The 23,628-nt window shown below is 49.1% G+C and overlaps 1 protein-coding gene across 1 annotated transcript in view; it reads right to left on the reverse strand.

Moving 5' to 3' along the window:
* LOC140711227 (ATP-dependent 6-phosphofructokinase, platelet type-like) overlaps nt 1-23,399 on the reverse strand; it is a 159,993-nt gene extending 136,594 nt beyond the window's left edge. Inside the window, exon 1 of the mRNA XM_073014154.1 lies at nt 22,944-23,399. Within this exon, the coding sequence (XP_072870255.1) occupies nt 22,944-22,972 (29 nt within the window). The 5' untranslated portion in view covers nt 22,973-23,399. The remainder of the gene's footprint in view (nt 1-22,943) is intronic.
* Between the last annotated feature and the right edge of the window lie 229 nt (nt 23,400-23,628).

The following is a 23,628-nucleotide window of genomic DNA, read 5'->3' on the forward strand; positions in this document are numbered from 1 at the left end:
TTTCTATAAGATTCTCTACCTCTTTTCACTGGGGGGGGTGGGGGAGGGGGGGAGGGGGAAAAGGTAACTTGCCTCCAAGGGTTGGAGACAAAGCCGTTACTGCAAGACAAGAGTGCTGCGCACCCCGGGAACCGCTGTGCCACGAGGCACGAGGCACGAGGCACGAGGCACGAGGCACCCCGGACGCAGGAGTAGCACACGAGGCTAGCACAGGCTGACGCCAGCCCTCTCCAGAAGCAGGCCTGTTCCTTCCTCCTCCCCCTCAGCCCCCAGCTCCCTCCAGGCCTCAGTGGCTGCTGACAGGGCAGAGGCCACAACTAGAGGAGGCTCTCAACTCCACCAGGGACAGGAGCCCCGGACGCTGGGGACTCCGCTGCTGCCCTCCGCGCCCACCTCCCTCTGCTCCGCCCTATCTCAGGAGCCAGTCGTGGCCACTTTGACCCTCTCCTTCCCTTCTGTGGCTACTACAAAAACCAGTCCAGCGAGTCCAGGCTGCCTCGCACGCCACGGATGCCCGGCACAGGCCACAAGACCTCATGTAAGCTCCTGGGGCAAGAAGGCTCTTGCAGTATTTCGCTTTCTGGTTGAGCATCCCCAGCCTGAAATCCAAAGTGCTCCGAAGAGCATTTCCTGCGAGTGTCATATGAGGGAGAGCTCGGAATGTTTCAGGTTTCAGAGCATTTTGGAGTAGGGACGCTCAGCCTGAATTTGAACGTCTTTTCAAGGAGGCCACACACTGAAGCCCCCGATGTCCGCCCCACACAATCCCAGCACACCCTCTGAAGTCCCCAGCAACAAGATTTTTGTTCTTCAAAAAAAAAAATAATAAAAGGTAAATAGATCAATAAATAAATAACCCCAAGTCACATAAACTCACACGCAACCACTGAAGGGGGTTGTGGACACCTGCACAGACTGGATGAAATGGAACTGTCACATCTTTACCAGGGTAATTTCAAGTCATTCCTCAAAACACACACCTGTTTTACTGAGCTGCATTTTAAGGTGAACACACACAAATCATTTCGGGGAAACAAATGTCACTTTGGGCTGTGTGTGGTTTCTTGACTCCTGGGAATAACTCAGCGTTCACACCCTCACTTCTGGATAAGGGAGAAGATGCAAAGAAATCTGTTAAAACAAAGACATGGAAACAAGTTTAAGAAGGGTTTGAAAGGTTCCTCCTGTCCCCCTGGAGGGGAGAGGAGGACGCCTGGAAGGCTTACGGGGGACAGGAGCACAGCCTCCTCGGTGTGCCATGGACGTCGCCTCGCTGAGGGGAGAGGACGATGCCTGGAAGGCTCACGGGGGTGGGAGCACAGCCTCCTCAGTGCTTTCTACACTCAGCAGCTTCAGAGATTCCCGTAGAAGCAGAACGCGTGAGAACCGAGACCGGAACACACCCCAAAGAAAGGGGATGAGGGGTCAACAAAAGCATTCGCTCATTACCAAGGAGCACGGGCATGACGCCGCTTCAAAGAACGTGTGAAAAAGTCACTCACGGGTGTTTCAGAAAATAAGGGTAGCGTGAGATTGCTCGATCAGTTCAAACAGGCTGCCATCCCCCAGGCCATGAAGCCCCTGAGATGAGCCTCTCTCAGTGAACAGAAGTCACTCGCACCTCTGCCAGAGAAAGTCCTACAAGCCGACACGTGACCTCACGAAACCTGGCCTACAGCCCGTCGACCACAGTGAGTCTGACACGGTACATCCCTCCAGATGGTTAAGGACCCCAGCCTTCTCGACACCAGGGATGGGTATCGCGGAAGACAATTTTTCTGAGGGGTGGTTTTGAAATGCAACTGTTCCACCTCAGGTCAGGCATTGGATCCTCATAAGGAGCACCTCCGAGATCCCTTCACATGCCGTTTACAATAGGGTCCCAGCGCCTAGGAGAATCTAAATGCTGCCGCTGATCCAAGAGGAGGCAGAGCTCAGGCGGTCATGCTCACTTCGCCCGCCACTCACCTCCGGCTATGACCCCGCGGTCCCTAACAGACCATGGACCAGCACCAGTCTGCAGTCCAGGACTAAGCCCTACTGGCCAGCACACACACACCAGCCCAGGTGGAGACACTACTCGTGACCCTGGCTGGGCAGGAAGGAAGCCTGAGGGCCATTTCCTGACCAGGATGCCACACCCCCGACCCAAATACAGAGGTTCCCCATAAAAACCCACTGTACACTCACCAGAAAACAGAGCCACACCTGGGCAACACAACGAGACCCCCCATCCCTGCAACAAAGAAAAGAAAATTAGCCAGGCATGCTGGTGCGTGCCCCAGGTCCCAGCTGCTCGGGTGACTGAGGGGGGAGGATCGCCTGAGCCAGGGATCACGCCACCGCATGCCAGCCTGGGTGACAGAGCAAGACCCTGTCTCGGAAAATATAAATAAACTAAAAACCAACAGAAACTGGGTGCATGTAGGGTGGAAGAAACGCCGCAGGAGACTAGCGAACGGCACCACAGGGTTTCTATCAGGAAGAACAGCACGTCTCCCAACCAAGTGCTCCCGCCCTCATGAGACCCTGTGCTTGGGAAGCACCAGCGAGGCCACGTGGCTGGCCTCTTCCTGCTTTAAATCAAGTGGAGCCAGACGCTGTGATGACACACAGGGACTATGACAAACCCTGGAGGTTCTAACTGAGAAAACAATGACATGTGTGAGTTCCTATGACAACGTCTCAAAACAATGGAAGGAGGGTACCGTTTGCAGATAAGACAACTTCTGAAGTCTATTCAAGTGTTACCTCTTGGGAAAATAGGGAAGACTCATTTTCTCCATAGACAGCGCACACACAGCACTTTGCCACACATAATACAAGGCGGTTTATGGCAGTGGCCGCATATTTTCACGTGTATCACCTTTTGGGCATCTTCTAGGTTTGCTAGAGCCGGCGGCTACTTTTATTCCCCACAAAACACACAGAAATGCATGAGCATTATCTCCTCTCATGGAGCATCTACACTAACAGGAAGAAGAATGTCGTGCTCCAAGTGTACCTGCAAACACGGTTTTCTTCTGAAAACCCAAGTGCATGCAAAGCAAACACGGCATATCACTAAAGCGCACAGGAGAGCAGAGCACCTCTTAGTAGAAAGCATGTAAAGGATAGCTAGTTGGGAGCATTATTTTAAAACGTTTCTATGGAATGAGTTATCCCAGGGAGCCCGTTTGGTACCTGCATTCAAAGGCAAGTCATTATTCGACATCCAACCTTTAACAGAAGGTTCACAGTAAGATCCCCGGAAACGGCATTCCCCTGGTGACTTTTCAATGCTCAGATTGCAGTATCGATACAGCTTGGTAAGCAGTCAGGAGAGGGGCGGCTCAGAGGCTGAAAGCACACAGGTCAGGGCCCTCCTGGGTCCGACAGCCTCACCTGGGCCTCGCTTTCTGCACTGCCCAGGGCTGCTCATGAGATTGTGCCGAAACGGATGTGTGCACGCCAAACAGCTCTCAGCAGGGGCTCAACAGCCAGAAGCCGTTCCACCACACCGTCATCCCCCTTCTAACCAGAGAACACCCGATACAGAAACAGGAGAAACAGGTATTAAATGAGTTGGCAAAGCCAAAATCCACCCGGATCTACCACTCCAAAACAAACATACACCACACTGCCCAATATTGATGGGAGCCAAAAACATGGAAGTCCTGAGAGCCCACACGGACCACAGCCAGACACCACTTCTGCAAGAACCAAGCACGCGCCTAGAGATCGCCCGTGATGACCCAGGAGAGCAGCTTGGAGCAGAGACAAACGTGAAGGAGAGGCACAGGGGCCAGGGTGCTGGGTGTGCCCGTCTGTGTGACCTCACTGAGATTGCTGACCTCTGGCCCTTGGTGTCCGTCCTGTGGAGGAGGTAGCCCCCAAATCCCTGCCTCCCTTCAGCGCTCACTGAGGCTGCCCTGAAGCCTCCCCAGGGCTGAGACCGCTTCGAAATCCTGTCAACTGCACACCCACATAAGCACACAAATAAACAAAGTGTCAAGTACGCAGACAGGAAAAGTATGCGAATCCTCCCGTATCCAACAGGCATTGAAAAAGGAACAGGAAAATTGTGGTAGTCTTGAAACCACCACCAGCTATCACGTCCTGTTGAGATGTTTTAGCCAATCAGGAACATCTCTTTACCAAGCACCTGTGTGTTTAGGAAGTCCGTTGACAGATTCCAAACAACCTCGGAGCCTGCGACCTGACCCCCATTCTACGCGCATCACCTCTCCGGCGGAACAAGCCCTGGACACCATTCAGATGGCGAGGAACAGGAGCAAGGGTAGCTTTCCCTCACCACCACCAAACAAGCTCGACCCCGAGGAGCCCGGAGAACAGCGACGTTTGCTTAGACGCTTTCCCACTGACCTTGTCAGAGCGAACGTTCCCATCCCACGCCACCCAGTGTTTGACTCTCCCTGGGATGCCAGCAGCCGCCAACCCTCACAACTCACAAGCTGGAAACAGAGGCCAAGCTGACAGGAGGGAGGCCTCTCTCCATCCCCTACTGAATTCGCTCAGGACACGGAGGTTCCCAAACACACACGGCCCCGGGTATTCCACACCTGGAGAACATTCTAACAACAGACGCTGCAAAGACGTTCCCCTAAAGAGAAACTCAGTTTCTAACTTCCCTTAGGGAAAAATAGGAGGCCCAGAACTTTCCAGAAAATCAAGCCTGGGAGGAAGCCCCTCACCTCTGGCACTTCCTAAACCTGCCTTCCCGCAGGTGCTCAGGGATGTCCCCGCGCCAGCCCCGTCCACCCAGGACGGCAGCAGGGCTCAGGCAGCCAGCACCTGGGCAGCAGGCGAAGCAACCCCAGGGTGAAAACGTCATCCCAGGCACCACTCCCCGGAGCCCCTCAGCAAGAAAAACAGAGGCGGGACCAGAACCGAGGGCTGACTCGAGGCTGGGGAGCCACAGACCCGCACAGTTCAATCATCGGACACGCTCTGCTGTGGACAGAGGAGCCCAGCCCAGGGAGAGGCCAGCACAGAGATCCTCGTGCCGGCTCCACGGGCCAGCGTCCCCCAGGGCTGCAAGTTTGCGATCACAGCTTCAGAATCGGGTTCCAGAATCTTCCGGAATCAAAGACACACCCAACTGTAAAGCTGCCAGGACAGCAGGGCCCAGGAGCAGGCTCAGGGGAGGAGCAGGTAGAAACCCCACACACAGCACACACGTGTGCATGCTTACTCCACACATGCCACCCCTTCACCCGATACTATACACGCAAACGCCTCTATGCACTCCATACACACCCTCAAATACACTCACCAAATGTGATGCGTGTACACACTCCACACACCCTCCAACATACACGGCACACGCATGAACACGCTCACTCCACACACACCTGCTAAATACACTCACCACACACGCACAAACGTGACACACGTGCACACTCATTCCAGACCTCACGCCCCTCACCAAGTACACAGGTGCACACATCCCCAAGTCCAGCACCTGCAGACTCCACAAGCTTTGGTTTCCCCCACTGTTTCTCTCCTCACATGAGATCCACACACACACGTGTCATTTACTGACATCTAACACCCGGGGAGGCCCTTAGACAGAACTGCAGTCACAAGTCGGCTTCATTCAGGCATTCATCACCAGCCCCTGGAAGCCACCTCTCCTGTCCCCACGGGGAGGGGGGGCCGAGACCGCAGGCGTCGCTGGGCTTACAGATCCCCAGGCTGGCAACCCAGCGAAATCAGGAGGGCTCGGCCACGGCCCTGGAGGGAGACGGGTACTGGCTCAGGTATGCGGCACACGGGTCCTCATTTCCATGCGGCGTCACCTACGACAGCGTCGGGTGAAAGCCAGTGGGGCTTGGCATTCCTGGGATAGACGGTCCTGGAATTACAAGGGAAGCTTTTTTACTTCTCCCCTCTGATCACATGAATAAGGTCACCTGACGCCCGCCCTTCGCACCAAACATACAAACTGTTTTTCACACAAGACTGTGATGGAGCTAGCTCTCAGCTGAAAGCAAATACGTGAAACTTTATTTTCCCCATTTTGGATGGAGTGTGAAGACTGTCAGCAATCCAGGGCCCCAGTGTGAAGCAGAGAACAGATGATCTGACTCCCGCCTGAACATTTTCTTCCCTCCCCTCTCTTGGATATTGAACACCCTCAGAGCTACTGAGTCACCCACATTTGCAGGTCATTTATCCAGCCACCAAGATAACGTAATTATGCGAGAAAAATGCCTTCTCAGGGCTTTGTCATACTCAACAAGGAAGCTCAGAAGGCTAGGGAAGGCCAAGAAAGGGGGAGCGTCCTCCAAACAGACAAAAACCGAGGAAACCTGTGCAGAGACTCTCTCAAGAGAGCAGAAACAGAGCCCGCTGTAGCCTTTAGGCCCTGTTGGCCGCAACCCTGCATTAGGTGACACACTTTCCACAGATGCATCCTGCTGGACCCATTTGAAAAGTCCCGCTGGCGAGACACTGACACCCACTTCCAGCTCCTGCAAGACCGGCTGCAGCCCCACTCCACCCCGGGGCCAAGTCTCATTGGTTGGGAAGGGGATCTCACTGCTCAAACACTCCCTGCAAACAAAAAATCCAAAACCCCTCTTTAAGAATGTTTACTATAACCTCAAAAGACGACTCATCCCAAGACCATGGAAGATACACACACCTGACATCTGGTGGGCATCAGTGTCCAACGCCACGGCTTCCGTGTGGCGTGTGAAGCTGGAGTCCTGTCACGGTGACTCAGGCTGGGGTCTGAATAGGGGTCTTAAAAGCAACTAAGCAACTAGGACGTACACCCCAAAACCCAAGTCCCCACACTCATGTACCTGTCAAATGCTGCGTGGCCATCACCACCAGATGTGAACCAAGATCGATCTGTATCCTGTGGCCCTCATAACCTCCGTACATGCCTGGGCCCAGCACAGGCCTGCACGGTACCCTGCTCACCTCCAGTGGGGCTCTCTCCTGCCAAGGGGGATGGCCCTGAATTAAGTTGAGATTTCCAAAGCTCTACAAAAGTCATCCTTCCTCCTGCTGGTTCAGAAGGCCTAAAGCCCTGAAGACACCAGTGAGAATTGAGCTAGCCTCTTAAGACAGCTCAAACACCTACACACAGAACGCTGGACCTCTCTGCCCTGGAGAGCAGCCGATAACCCACTGGGCTAAACAGAAGGCACAGACATCACACACCCAGAAGCAAGTGGTGCTCACGTTTGCATTCCAGGAGCCGCCCATGTGAGTCCCCCCCTCCAAGGCTTCCAAGTCCCACTTGATTGTTTTCATCATATCTCTATAACATCAGAGACATTATATCTCGTGGTATCTATGAGATCGCCTCTACTTTTACGAGCACATATGCTCCCTGAGTTACCATGGGATGAAACTGTTCCAATAAACCCAGCGTAAGCTGAAAATATCCTAAATAGAAAGTGCATTTGACATAATAGTTTCAACTTACAACGGGTTCATCCAGAGGCAGCCCATCTCGATTCGAACAATGCACTGAGTGTGACTAGTTCACACCATCACAAGGTTGAAAAACAATCACAAATGTAACCATTGTGAGCCAGGGACCATCTGTATTGTGGCTCCTGTCTTCAGAGACAACAGAAACCTCTTCTTAGACAAGAATCACGATTTATAATCCTCAAAATGTTTAACTAAAATTAGTTTAACAATCTACAGGTTCAAACAAAGCCGAAGTAGGCCCACAAGGCCGTTTGTGCCATTCACTAAGACACATGACTCTGTAGTAACCCTCACCACAGCCCCTCATGGTGGGTCCCACAGGTGGCTGAGGCTTGTGGCTACGGACACTAATGAAACCAAAATCAGTATGCAGGTGCAGTCAAGTCATATGACTTCTCCACTAGAATATGCACAAATATTCATCAGCAAATCTGATCTTTGCTTTACCTCCCCCTCCCATGACCTAAAAAGGAGTCCACCACACACACACCCCACTTGAAAAAAAATTCGTCCTTGCATTCAATTCTGGGCATTTGGAATAGACCTAATGGGGGATTAAACCTTTCCTCCAACCCATTGATTAGTCTTCCTAGAGGATGAAGGATTTTGCATAACACAAGTCAGCATGTAAAAGATCTTGTATAGAAACATACTTTCGAGTGGTCGTCATAGTGATTCAATATACAAAGGACCCAACACACAGCACAATGTCTATTAGAAGAATGATTAATTTGTTCCCCTAAAAATCCTAATATCTACATAGAAAAAATACCCTACACACATTTTATCATTCTTTACCAGTATAGTCATACAAAGGAGTATCACAAAAGCAAAAGAACACATTTGGTTTGACTCACAGTTCTAAATTTAATATAAAATTGCAAAAACCACCAAGACAAACATGACTATGAAGTATTTAACGATCTTCACCTAAATTCAAGTCACCATTCAACCACCAATACCTCTGCTCTCCTTACAGGAACTTTCCAAAAGTCAATTCTGGAATTAACAGGACAAATTTTTCTGGTGATAGAAATTAGGAAGAAATTGGTTGAAGACTGTTCCTTGGCTGTCAAATTTTTCTCAATAATATTTTGTAAAATAAAAGCGTCAAACAGATCTTTACATTAACTTACAATCTATCAAGCAATACTGGAGCAAGCTTTAAATATTAGCCACATTCTCACAAGACAGGGATGCCCTCTCTCACCACTCCTATTCAACATAGTGTTGGAAGTTCTGGCTAGGGCAATTAGGCAAGAGAAAGAAATCAAGGGTATTCAGTTAGGAAAAGAAGAAGTCAAATTGTCCCTATTTGCAGATGACATGATTGTATATTTAGAAACCCCCATTGTCTCAGCCCAAAATCTCCTTAAGCTGATAAGCAACTTCAGCAAAGTCTCAGCATACAAAATTAATGTGCAAAAATCACAAGCATTCTTATACACCAGTAACAGACAAACAGAGAGCCAAATCAGGAATGAACTTCCATTCACAATTGCTTCAAAGAGAATAAAATACCTAGGAATCCAACTTACAAGGGATGTAAAGGACCTCTTCAAGGAGAACTACAAACCACTGCTCAGTGAAATAAAAGAGGACACAAACAAATGGAAGAACATACCATGCTCATGGATAGGAAAAATCAATATCATGAAAATGGCCATACTGCCCAAGGTAATTTATAGATTCAATGCCATCCCCATCAAGCTACCAATGACTTTCTTCACAGAATTGGAAAAAACTGCTTTAAAGTTCATATGGAACCAAAAAAGAGCCCGCATCTCCAAGACAATCCTAAGTCAAAAGAACAAAGCCAGAGGCATCACGCTACCTGACTTCAAACTATACAAGGCTACAGTAACCAAAACAGCATGGTACTGGTACCAAAACAGATATATAGACCAATGGAACGGAACAGAGTCCTCAGAAATAATACCACACATCTACAGCCATCTGATCTTTGACAAACCTGAGAGAAACAAGAAATGGGGAAAGGATTCCCTATTTAATAAATGGTGCTGGGAAAATTGGCTAGCCATAAGTAGAAAGCTGAAACTGGATCCTTTCCTTACTCCTTATACGAAAATTAATTCAAGATGGATTAGAGACTTAAATGTTAGACCTAATACCATAAAAGTCCTAGAGGAAAACCTAGGTAGTACCATTCAGGACATAGGCATGGGCAAAGACTTCATGTCTAAAACACCAAAAGCAACAGCAGCAAAAGCCAAAATTGACAAATGGGATCTCATTAAACTAAAGAGCTTCTGCACAGCAAAAGAAACTACCAGAGTGAACAGGCAACCTACAGAATGGGAGAAAATTTTTGCAATCTACTCATCTGACAAAGGGCTACTATCCAGAACCTACAAAGAACTCAAACAAATTTACAAGAAAAAAAACAACCCCATCAAAAAGTGGGCAAAGGATATGAACAGACAGTTCTCAAAAGAAGACATTCATACAGCCAACAGACACACGAAAAAATGCTCATCATCACTGGCCATCAGAGAAATGCAAATCAAAACCACAATGATACACCATCTCACACCAGTCAGAATGGCAAACATTAAAAAGTCAAGAAACAACAGGTGCTGGAGAGGATGTGGAGAAATAGGAACACTTTTACACTGTTGGTGGGATTGTAAACTAGTTCAACCATTATGGAAAACAGTATGGCGATTCCTCAAGGATCTAGAACTAGATGTACCATATGACCCAGCCATCCTATTACTGGGTATATACCCAAAGGATTATAAATTATGCTGCCATAAAGACACATACACACGTATGTTTATTGCGGCACTATTCACAATAGCAAAGACTTGGAATCAACCCAAATGTCCATCAGTGACAGATTGGATTAAGAAAATGTGGCACATATACACCATGGAATACTATGCAGCCATAAAAAAGGATGAGTTTGTGTCCTTTGTAGGGACATGGATGCAGCTGGAAACCATCATTCTTAGCAAACTATCACAAGAACAGAAAACCAAACACCACATGTTCTCACTCATAGGTGGGAACTGAACAATGAGATCACTTGGACTTGGGAAGGGGAACATCACACACCGGGGCCTATCATGGGGGAGGGGGGGAGGGATTGCATTGGGAGTTATACCTGATGTAAATGACGAGTTGATGGGTGCAGCACACCAACATGGCACAAGTATACATATGTAACAAACCTGCACGTTATGTACATGTACCCTACAACTTAAAGTATAATAATAAATAAATTTAAAAAATAAATAAATCATGCTGCTATAAAGACAAAAAATATATATATTAGCCACATTCTGTCAGGGCTGACATTAAATCAGCCTCAGTCTCATGTCTTGCAGCATCCACAGCTCATTTTCTCAAAACCACTTAAGATTTCAAAATTAACTCAGTTAAACAATGTAAGTCATCTCCTTGATCTTTGACATGAAGAGGTAATTTTCCCCCAAAATAGTACCTCTTTCCTTGACATGATTTAATCTGCAGTTAGAGTATTTAACAGGGTTTTTTTCCTTCATAGAAAATAAAATATACACCTTTCCAATATGAAAAACACTAACTGATAACACTTTTGACCTGGTTCAGCTATAGTTTGTTTTTTTTTTTTTTAAGTTTAAAAAAGGAACCTAACTACATCTTTGGACCTTATGTGAGGTCGTGTCCAGGGTCACTGGGACCCCCGCTTGGTTAGTGCAGCCAGGTACCAATTGAAGACAGAAACCCAAGAGTTCACTCAAAGCCCCTTCCCAGTGGTTCATCCTAGTGGAATCCATGGGCACAAAGGAATACAGCATTCCACGGAGGGCTTTGGGGATAGGCTGCTTGAGAACAAAGAAGTGGCTCACGTCCCCCAAGTATAAAAGTCAGTGACTGCTCCCAGCTTCAATGCAGCATCATCCACATCAGCCAAGGTCTGGAATCACCCGAGACCCCATCAACAGGGTATGAACGGAACGTGGCCCGAACATACACAGAAGCAATACTCCACCACACAGCAGAGAGCCCTGTCATCTGCGGCAGCATGGATGGAGCTGGAGTACATTACGTTAAGCAAATGAGCCAAGCAAAGAAACAGCGCATGTTCTCACTCAAGCAGGAGCTGAGAGATCTCATGGAGGCCAAGAGTAGGTGGTGAACAGGGCCCAGCAGAGCCCACTCATAAGCAGGATGGGCAGAGGCTGGTAACGGGCACTAACAGCCTAATGGGAGCACAAGACCTACTATTGACAAATCAGCAGGGGGATGGCAGTGGGTCATCTACTGTGTATTTCAAAACAGCTAGGAGAGAATAATTTGAACATTACCAGCACAAGGAAAAGAAAATGTTTGAAGTGAAAGACATCCCAAGTACCCAGATTTAATCAATATAGGGATGAATCAAAATATCACATGCATTCCGAAAATATGTATATATATTATGTATCAACAAAAAGAAAAACTAATGACAGAACCATTTGCGAAGCACGTGCAGGAGAAGAATGGGAAGCCTGACATGGTGGCTGTGTGTCCCCACCCAAATCTCATGCTGAACTCTAACCCTGTGTTGGAAGTGAGCCCTGGTGGGAGGTGATTGACTCATGGCGGTGGTTTCTAATGGTTTAGCAAAATCCCCCCCAAGTGCTGTCCTCGTGACAGTTCTCCTGAGATCTGGTTGTTTGGAAGTGCATGGAACCTTCCCCTTCCAGCCATGTGAAGGCATGCCTGCCTCCTCTTCACCTTCCACCCTGATTGTAAGTTTCCCCAGATGTAGAAGCCTGTACAGTCCACAGAACTGTATGCCGATTAAACCTTTTTTTCCTTATTACCCAGCCTCAGGTAGTTCTTTTATTGTAGTGGAAGAACAGTACAGTTCTCAGGACCAGCAATGTTTTCCTTCTACCCAGTGGCCAACAAGGTCCCACACCCTAGCTGGTTTTCTGAAGCCTTTGCCAGAACACTGAGGCTGTTTTGGGGATACTAACTCCCCATCTCTGGCAAACCAGATGGGGCATCCTATTTCCCTTTTACCACCTTTGAGAGAGACCCCACCTCTGAAATGACCTCTGCCAGGGGCCTCCTTCAGCAGCAGCAAAGCTGAGTATTCCTTGCACTTCCCTTCTTCTGAACAAGTGAACATTTTAAGCTTGTTTTTCCATCTTTCCAGCTCATTGGAAAAAAAAAAAAATCTTATGCTTTTTATACACACACACACACACACACACACACACACACACACACACGAGAAGTGCCATGAGGGCAGGGGCTCTTGTTTTCCCAGATCTGAGCCTGGCCCTCAAACACTAGCTGAATTCCTACTAACATGATATCCAGAGGCAGAAATGCAAATAACCCCACGACTTCAAATACCCTAAGGATCTAACAGGCCTAGTGGCCCATGTAACTATGGTTTGTGCAGGGCCATTCAACTAGTGTCCAAATCCCTGTCCAAGTGAGCTCTTTAATTTTAGGACTTTTCAGACAGCTTTTTTTGGTTGTTCTGTTTTGTTTTTGTTAAAGGGATCTATTACAGTTACAATCAAGAATATCCCAGGCCGAGTATGGTGGCTTATGCCTGTAATCCCAGCACTTTGGGAGGCCAAGGTGAGTGGATCACCTGAGGTCAGGAGTTCAAGACCAGCCTGGACAACATGTTGAAACCCCGTCTCTACTAATACAAAAATGAACCAGCCATGGTAGCAGGCACTTATCCCAGCTACTCAGGAGACTGAGGCAGGAGAATGGCGTGAACCAGGAGGTGAGGCTGCAGTGAGCCAAGATCATGCCATTGCATTCCAGCCTGGGCAACAGAGTAAGACTGTCTCAAAAAAATAAAAATAAACCAATATGCCCACTTACTTCTTCACCAATGTCAGATATATCAGTTAAAACAAAAATGTGAAACATGTTTTTAAATTTCAGTGTTGAATTTAACCATATCTTTTGAGATATGGAGATAGAAGCTCCCCAAGGATCAGGGGAGAAAAAAGTTAAGAAAATTTCAAAACCTCAGGAGAAAAACAAGTATGGGGTAAGACCTCAAGGCAAAACTTTTTCTTTGTACTTTGATTTCAAAAGAACAGAGATACCAAAAATATGAAGTCTCCCATCTGCATTTTATACTCCTCTATGTCCTTTGAAAGGCTGGAGATGGGATCCCAGGTTCCAAAGTGCCCGGCCACGGCTCACATCAGGTGGATCCCTCTACATCCTTTGAAAGGACGAAGATGGGATCCCAGGTTCCAAAGTGCCTGGCCACGGCTCACATCAGGTGGCATCTTTCACAGCCGTTTACTCCCCTGTGTCTAGAGAGCTCTGTGGCCCAATTTACACAAAAAGGTCCTAATTTACACACGTTCATCACTTTGAACAAAGTCTCAAGAAATGAGACAAATATTGATACTCCACAGAAGTATTCTCTTCCGAAAAGTCAAGTGTCAGGTTTCCATGAGCCAGGCAGCTTGGTTACAGAAAGCACTGGCTGACTTGCTTGTTTAATGTTAAATGCATTTAAAATGCTAAGTGATCCGGCCCCCCCCAGTGGGTGTGTGTGTTGAGCTGGCTGTAGTAGTGATGCACACAGGACCATGTTCTTTCCTTTGGTTTTGCTTCAAGCAGAGCACCCCACACCCAGGAAGAGGCCATAGGATGGCATCGAGGTCTAGGACAGTTCTAAGGAGAGCTGCAGGCTGACTGCCTCATCCGCAAATAGTCTCTCATTTCAGAGGAAATCATTGAACAGAGTTCATAACACGTGAATGTTAAAATTTCTTATTTCTAATTTCATCGCATTAGAACTTTTGAATAACAGATGTGCACCTGCTCCAAGTCAATGAGGATGCTCGGACAGTCTCTCACAGGTCCTCCGCCTCCACATCCCACCTAGAAAACGTCAGCTCAAGCCGATCACAGCGCAGTGCGATTTTCTATAATGTGCACGCCTGCATCTCAGCAGAGATGTGAATGTCTAGAATGTGCCTGACAGGCCCAGGAGGAACTGCAGCAGCTGTGGGGACACACTCCGCTTAGGAATCCGATTTGGAGGGAACTCAAGGCAACTAAAACTAGTTCCACTGTTTTTTCTTGGCAAGGCTTGACCAGGGAAACTTATCACTGTTGCTAATTCATGGTAATTGGGATGGGGACTTAACAGTAATTAGAGCAATTACAGAATTTGCTAGTCAATTACAATGGCACAGATTCCTGAGAATGGAAGAACTGTTGCCCAGGAATAGAGTTCAAGATGTCCTCCCCATGCCCCGGGAAACATGGCATTTCCATGCACCCCTGCTTTGGTCCCCCAGCCACCACCCTCCTGATCTCAGCCATCTGATGGCATCACTCCCCACAGCTGGAAACACCTGACCTCTTGTCACCCTCCCATCTCCCCTGCCTTCTTCCAGCCCGGGGTCTTCAGGGATGCCCACAGAAGGGACCAGGAAACCAGGGCCTGCATTCAAAGTCCTCCACGGCAGGACAATCACCAACGGCCAATACTCCCAGAACCTTCCACCTCTAAAACGCTGCATTCTCTTTGCTATGTACACACGGAAGCATGTCAGGTTCCACCTAAAGGTATCATCAGGTTCCACGCTGGTCAGGAACCCAAGCCTAGTCACTCTGCGTGACTCAATTCACCATCCACCGAGAAGCCTGCAGTTTGGATGGTGGATGCATTTCCCCTGAAGACTCAGAGACGGGAGCCTGGCCAAGGAGACCCATCAACCCCAGTCCCTACAAGGCCCGGATATCCCCTCTGCTGTCTGCACAGAGTACCACAAGTCTAGCAGTGCTGGCTCTGTGGTGGGATCCATCTCAACCTGCAGAGGACCCGGGGCAGAACCGTGCAGCCTAGCTGCAGCCAGAGGCCTAAGGGATTCCCACAAGGCTCTCCAGCCAAGGTGCCCTCACCACAGGCAAAGCCATGCAAGAGAACTGCCTGCTGAACTGGAAACGTCCCAATCTGCTCAGCCAACACAGAAAGACAACAGCCACCTACAGCTGCTGAGCCCCGAAACGTGGCCACTGGGTCTGAAGGGCTGAATCTGGAATTTAATCTGTGAAGTTCTTTTCAAATGTGTTTAGCTATGTAATCAAATCTTTATTCTAATTAAATTTAAAGGAGCCTCTGGATATGGGCTCCCTTGTCAGGCATCACAGCTCCAGGGAATAATGGGAGAGAGAGGCCCAGAGCCTCTCTGCATTCTCCATGCTAATTCAACACGTCATCATAAGGAAAGGCACTCCAGCAGGAGAGGTGTGCACAGGAAGAAATGGATTGGCCCTGACACAAGCATGACCCCCATGGCATCACAGCTGCCTCAGCCAAGAGGCAAAAGACAATGATGCCCACCTGGACAGGCCACCAGATGTGATGACGCAACCCAAGCCCTAGGCCCACAGCAGCCAGAGACCACCCGCTGCTCGTCCCGGGTGAAACACAAGCCCTGGTCCCACAGCAGCCAGAGACTACCCGCTGCTCATCCGGGTGAAATAGGCAGAGCTGCCTGAGCCCTCAAAAGCAGGAAGAATTAAGGAGGCAATTCCCGCGATTCCCAAGACACACATGACACGCCTCGGAGACAGACACAGGCTTCGCTGTGAAAGTGCAGAGGATGGTGCAGTCCCTAGGTGGGCTGCTTCTTCCAACGATCGGGGAAGAAACCAGATCCATTTCCTTGTAGGAGAACCATTTGTACCGTGATTAGACAGGAGACAGAAGGTGGCTGATGTTATCAGATCACCAAGCACCGCACGGCTGCTTCTCCAAGGAGAGCCTGGAAACTTGCAGCCACCCGTGTAGGGGCTGCAGTGTTTACAATGGAGACATGGGTGACTGAGGTCTGGCTTCCTCAGGGAAGCTAAATTTGAACTTTCACCACTGAGGAATCGGTCATTTACAGTCACTCTCCCTCAGTGCAGAAGAGGGCTCAAGACACTGCACCAGACTTCAACACTCAGGGACAAATTCACAAGTTTTACAAAATGTCTATTTACTTGGGATGCCAGAAGAGATGTAGCTTCACACACACACACCCCCGGGTTTGCTTAGCCCCTCCACCAGTGGACCTCACCAACGGATGACACATCCACGCCTCATCCATGGCAGCACAGAAAACCACTTGGAAGACAGCCACTCCCACCAATCTTCCTGGTTTTGGTGTTTAAAACCTGCATCTCATACGTGAGATTACACTTCTCCGAACAACAGACATTGCGACTGTCATTTCACCCAAAAGGGCTTTAAGAAATGACACACGGCCCAGATGCCACAGGTCGCAGGCCACCGTACTCTAGCCTAATTCCTTTGTACCTGTATGGAGGCTTCACAGATACAGCCCCATCACATTAATGACCGTATGAGAAGCTCAGGGCAGAGACTAACTCAATGCTGAATTTTTACATATTTATCGCCCTTTTATCCAGAAGACAATGGAGAAAGGCTGGGGCAGATCACCTCATTGAGTGTAATGACTCCAGCCACTTCTCTTCATCCCAGGTCACTCCCTCAAATCACATGCTTTTGAGAAACCAAAGTCATTCTGTTCTCTTCACTCTGGGTTCCAAGTACTAAATTCCTCCATTTTATATCTGGACTGCAATCTGATACAAAATTTAAAGCTAATTTAGGTTGCGGTAATAGCTCCTATTTACGTTATAGAAAAGGCATGAATGAAAACTTTAATCTGTTCATAGGACCAATTTTGTAAACAAACCAATTATTCAAGCAATGATTGTCTACAGTTAGATGCAAATTACTTTGCTCATAAAAGATTTTCCAATAGGCATTTTTAAATCCATGGTCTGTATTTCCTGAGCCTGTCTCTGCACCTTCCCGAGTGCACAGGACTTCTCAGGGCATCCCATCAGCAGGCCCACTGAAGAGAACAAGCCCGCAGCCCCCAGCCCAGCAATCAAGTCCAAGCCCCAGCAGCCCCTCATCCAGCTGGGGCTTCCTCACCAGCACAGCACCCAGAGGACTCCAGGTTTAATGCCACGTGTGCATGGAAAGTCGAGTGCTGGAAGGACCATAGTGGACATTCTACAAATGCAAATTCCCTCCTCGAACAGCCCAGCAACCCTCTACCTTCCTCAAAGTACCCATGCCAGGCAGGCATAGAGTCTAATGGGGTGCCTAGGAATCAGCATTTAATATGATTCTGATGAATAAAAAAGTTTGAGAGGCCGGTCAGCGAGAGGCTGCCATGGTCTCCACTGATTTGCAGGCTCTGAAGAGACACATCCAGGTAACAGGTCAGACAGGACAAGGATGGGGAGGTGGAGGGCAAATCCCATAGGCCACCAACCACCCCGCCATCCCCAGAGACTCCGTGATTTAAGGAGAGGCAAAACCAGGGAGAAAAGATGCCTGCACCACTCGAGGGACTGAGGTTTCACCTAAAGCGTGCAGCATGTGGCTGAGGGTCAAAGTTGGGCAAGCCAGGAGCACAGAACGGGGTTCACAGGCCCAGAGGTGCCCCCCAAACCCAGACCTCCCAAGCACTGCCTGTCTCCTGCTCCCCTCTATTGTGTTGGTTTCTCAGCTGCCCCCCACCACCTTACACCTCTCTACAAGCTTGGTGAACTGAAAATAGCACGGGGGTGTAAGAGCTGGGCTCTGGGGCCAACATCCTGCCTGAGACATTAGTTCCACCCTACCCAGCTGTGATATGAGCCCGAGATTTCTCAAATGTGAGATGGAAAGGAACTGAACCCACTTCCCAGGGCGGCTGTGGAGACTGAGATCACATATAGCCACACCTCGGCGTCCAGCACACGTGGGACCCCAGCCGCGTTGACCCTGATGGGAATCCCTCTATGCCCCCTCTGCTACCAGAGCCAACTCCCACCAGTAGCTGTGGAGGGTGCGTCCTCTATTCCCACGCCACTCACCTCCCATCACTCCACACAGTGACCTGCCGCGCAGCAGCCACCAGCAAACCCAGCCCCACTATCCAGGCTCCTGTGGATAACCGAACCCTCACCTTGGGGCGTCTTCTACTTGCGGTTCCAAAGGGGGCCGAGAAACCGCCCTCAAGGGCACTCACCTGTTCCTTATTGCACGTAATGACGTGTCACGCAGGTCCACCAGCAAACCCGGCTCCACCATCCAGGCTCCTGTGGATAACCGAACCCCCACCTTGGGGCGTCTTCCACTTGCGGTTCTGAAGGGGGCCAAGAAACCGCCCTCAAGGGCAGTCACCTGTTCCTTATTGCACGTAATGACCTGCCATGCAGGGCCACCAGCAAACCCGGCTCCACCATCCAGGTTCTGGTAGGTAACTTCCCCCACCCCGGCTTCTTCCTAGGTGTCTGGGAGGCTCAGAAACTGCCCTCCAAGGGCACTCATCTGTTCCTTATTGCACTAATACCTCGTTTACAGAAACCCACTTTGACTTCCAGCACTGCAGGTGTGACAATTTAGGAATCCTGCTTGCTTGCAAGCTCCAAGAGCTTGAGATCATGTCCACCTCACCAGCATCCCAGAGACACAGCACTGTCCCACTGTTTAAAATTCCAAAATACTCTTTCAAAATGCTAGTGGCATTTGGTTTGCACATAAAATGCTAAACACCTTCAAGTGAAACAAGTATCTTCAACAGTTTGATTCAATCATAACATGTGAGTTACACATCTGCGAAGTTGTAAAGCCTCATGCATTTATAACATTTTATGCATGGTCAAATGATTAATATAAATTATGAGAATCTCTAACAGGTTTTTTTTCTGACATTAGATGACCAAAGGAAAACTGGGTTCTGGCTGGCTTGTGGGCCTGTAGAGGCAGACATCGGCTGACACAACCAAGCTCCTTCCCACTGACATGGCCTCATCCCAGGCCCCTCACCCGGACGCCCGTAGGCCCCTGGAGGAGCAAGCTGACCTGCCCACATTTCTCAAATGCACAGCTGTTGCTCACACTGCAGATGGAGCTCAAGGCACGAGCAGGCCACCACGCTAAAACTACCACGCAGCGTCCACGCCAGGTGATGGTGGTTTTCACTCCATCCCAAAGCCCCATATTTGAGTTTACAGCTATGACTACTAAATGGATTTTTAGACCCTCAAAAACATACTTTGTTTGCTTTTATGCAACAAAGTTAAAAGTTTATCCCTCAGATACAGGCTCTGAAACTGTGGAATAATTATTTCGGAACAGAGCCTCTGCCAGATCAGGATAAGCACTTGGGACAACACCCCGTGACCTCAGCCCACACAAACCCATCCAGAGACCTCCCGCACTGCTCTGTAATTTCTGTGGATTTCTGTAAACGCGGTATTAGTGCAATAAGGAACACATGAGTGCCCTTGGAGGGCAGTTTCTGAGCCTCCCAACCACACGGCCATGTTCAGGCTGAAGCCGCACCACCTGCAGAAACACTGTCCCTCCCCGAGGTGTGCCTGGCTTCTCCCTTTTTCCAGAACTTAACAAAATCTGAAAGGACAGGTCTGTGTAGAAAAACACAAACTACTTGCGATTTCTTTTCCCAGTTCAGGCTGTAGGAAGCTCCTTTCAGCCCTCACCGTTTTCTGACTGTGGCTTGGTTCCCATAAGAAATAAAGTCAGAAGCCGGGCGCAGTGGCTCAAGCCTGTAATCCCAGCACTTTGGGAGGCCAAGACGGGTGGATCACGAGGTCAGGAGATCGAGACCATCCTGGCTAACACGGTGAAACCCCATCTCTACTAAAAAATACAAAATATTAGCCAAGCGTGGTGGTGGGCGTCTGTAGTCCCAGCTACTTGGGAGGCTGAGGCAGGGGAATGGTATAAACCCAAGATCCGGGCACTGCACTCCAGCCTGGGCAACAGAGCGAGACTCTATCTCAAAAAAATAAAAAAATAAAATAAAGTCAGAATTCTAGTCCCCGTCTCCTGGGCGGTGTGGCAGGCATACATACCTTCAGTTACATGAGGAAAGGCGTGGCAAGCCCCCTTCCTTCAGTAAAACTGCACAGTTCCCAGAACCCTGATGCCATCCCCCTCAAGCCACTCTGAACACCTGGACAGAGCACATTTCAATGCGTGCACCTTTGTAGGCTAGTTTTCTATTTCTCCACTAAATCACCCCAAATTTAGCGCCCTAAACACTGACTTATTTTCTCACATTTCTGGAAGCTGGAGTCCAAAACAGGTCCCACCAGCTAACGCCCAGGTGTCAGCAGGGCTGGCTCTGGGGGAAGCGAACATCTCCTTCCCTCCTGTGGCCTCTAGAGGCTTCACACATCCCCTGGTCCATATGGCACCCACCAGTCTTCAGAACCCACAACAGCCCTGATGGCCCAACAGGAAGATGCAGAACGTCAGGAACCCAGGCTCCAGTGCTATGGCCAAGCCTCCACAACCTCCCAGCATCTCACGCACTCCCGTGCGAGCTAGTATAGATTCCACTTTAACTAGTGTCACCTGTGTAAGGGGTAAGTGCCCAGCTGTGAACTGGTTAACCTCACCCACACAGACGCCGGGAATAAACTCACAGGCCATGGACCACTGCACAAGCAATGAGCGACCACCTGTTCGGGGACCTCCATGGCCCAGCAGAGCCCTCCGGTGCCTCCCCATGGGCTCAGGGACCGGCGGCCAGGGTCTGCAGAGCCAGAGGGCCCTGGATTTAAAAAAAAAAAAAAAAAAAAAAAAAAAAAAAAAAGGCAGCTCCTATGTTGGGACGCACCCGCCCGTGGTTCAGTTCCCGGTACTTTAAGTAGCCCAGGTGGACAAGCCGCTCCGCGTGCAACCCCATCACCAGAATAACGTCTGCACGTGGCGACTGCACGGGTGTCCACCCCTCAGCCCAGCTGGCCGCGCTAAGCACATCGCCGCCGTGATGCCCAATCAGACTCAGCTGCTGGCACAGCCCAGGCATCGGACCCCAAGAACATTCCGGATCACAATTCACAGTAGTGATTGCGATCAGGGCCACATGTGGCTGAATGTATTTACAGGAGGACGCCACAGCCGATCTATCTGGACTGAGAGCATTTCCCACTGTACATTCTTACAACACCATTTTATTTGCACTTTATTAAACTTTTATGGCTTTTTCTGCCTATCTACTTTATGGGAGTGTTCTTGTTCTTATGACTGCAGTGATACTTCAAGCTACAGCTATCAATGTGTAAAATTAGTTTGGAAGGCGCCTTATCATTAAACATTTCACAAGCAAGCAATCAGAGGCACCTAACCTGGAGGCCCGTTTTCTTCTCTGAGCCAAACCTACGTTGGACTCAAAGAAAACAGCACACGGAGAGGGGCTGGATCTCCAGCACTCATTTCTAGGGGGCCTCCTGGGGAGCAGATATGGAGGGAGAAGCCCTGGGCTACGGCACTGTTGTACTAAAGAAAAGTCCATTTGGGTAAATGCAAGCACCAGACTGAAGAGATTAAGCAAACCATGAAAACACTAACTACAGCTTCTCCAAAACAGAACTAAACTCCCTTTAGTTTGAATTGGAAAAGCAGAAGTGATGATCAGGATACAAAAGAAATGACAAAGTATCTGAACACAGGAGAATAAACAAGGGCCACTGTCTCTTCCGGTGTCAGTGGGAGCCTCACATCTAAGCTGGATTTAGAAGGTTGCTACTTTGGACTGAAAGTTATCCCCAACCCTAGGTTGTAAGCAAGTGGAGTAGAACGCTTCAATTATTTCAAAGTTTAGAAGTAAAGTTCTGCAACTCTCACAACCATTTTAAATGGTGTGAATTTTAAAGTGACTCAATCTGTTGGCTGGAGTATCTAACGGCTTAACCACAGGGTCATGTTGGAAAATTATTCCAGTTGTTTTTGTTTTTCCTACTGAAGATGTATTTGAACGTTCTTGTAGTTTGCAGTTGGCTGGTTCTGATGTTTGGTCCTGAGGAGGCCCAAGTACCCAGAGAGGAAGAATCTGAAACCTCAAGACACTCCAGTGCTATCTGGGGAGATGGAGACCCCAACCTAAGGGCTACTGACAGACTCAGCATGGGCGCAATCCCGCCTGACGCAATGGGCCACATATTTTCCGCTTACAAAACAACATAAGCACATACCCCCAGGTGTGCACCCATGCTCTGTACACGCTCATGTCTGTCCATGCCAATACCAGTACACACCCCCAGGTGTGCACACACGCTCTGTACACATCTGTCCCCGCCAACACCAGCACACACCCCCGGGGGTGCAAACACACTCTGTACACGCTCACGTCTGTCCATGACAACAGTACACACCCCCGAGGTGTGCACACATGCTCTGTACACATCTGTCCCTGCCAATGCCAGCACACATCCCCAAGGTGTGCACACACGCTCTGTACATGCTCACACCCCTTCCTGCCAATATAAGCACGCACCCCCAGGGGTGCACACACGCTCTGCACATACTCACATCTGTCCCTGCAGTCTGAATTAAACAGTCACGGAGAGGCAGAAGAGGAGGAGGAAAGACGCAATGGGCACTGAGGTCCTGGGCCGGCTCCCCTCCCTACCTCGGGAGACACCCCTCATGTGATCCTGCTGTCACTCACCCTTCTGCCTCCATCCTCCATCCTCCCATATGGATCAGGAGGACGCCCACTGCACAGAGCTGTGATGAGCATGAACAGAAGATGGCAGGAGCTCATGCCAAGGTGCTGAGCACGGGGCCTATGGAGTGCTTCTTTCTGCTGTGGCTGATATCATTAAACAAGAGGCTGACACAGCTTCCGGAGAGAATGTCACTCACTGAGAAACTGAAACGTGTGACCTAGGAGCCTGTGAAGGTCTAAGAACCAACAAACCAAATGATTTTGTTTGTTTTTCAAACACTGTAGCCTGTTTTTTCTTTTTTTAATGCTCTACCTTGGGTATCATTTAGTTTAATTTCAAAGTAAGTCCAATAAATACACAAAATCACAGGACTGAGCATGGAGCATTGTTTCACTTCATGTCCTCCAGCCTTTAGGACACATTAAGGAAAGACATGATTCCAGGATTCCCATTAGAAAGGCTGCCCTGAGGCACCTGCTGGGACAGCCAAACTGCAGCTGTTGATGTTGCCCCCAAGCTGCTTGGATGAAGCAGAAGATTCCTGAGGTCTCTTCTCTTCTGTGCCTCACCCAGGAGAGAAGGTGGAGGGAGAAAGGTGAGAGAAGACAGGAAGAAGGAGGGGGGAGGGAGGGAGAGAGGAGGGGGGAGGGAGGGAGAGAGGAGGGGGAGGGAGAGAGAGAGGAG

The sequence above is a fragment of the Chlorocebus sabaeus genome, unplaced genomic scaffold, assembly GCF_047675955.1.
Source record: "Chlorocebus sabaeus isolate Y175 unplaced genomic scaffold, mChlSab1.0.hap1 unalloc_scaffold_337, whole genome shotgun sequence".
NCBI classification, from domain to species: domain Eukaryota; kingdom Metazoa; phylum Chordata; class Mammalia; order Primates; family Cercopithecidae; genus Chlorocebus; species Chlorocebus sabaeus.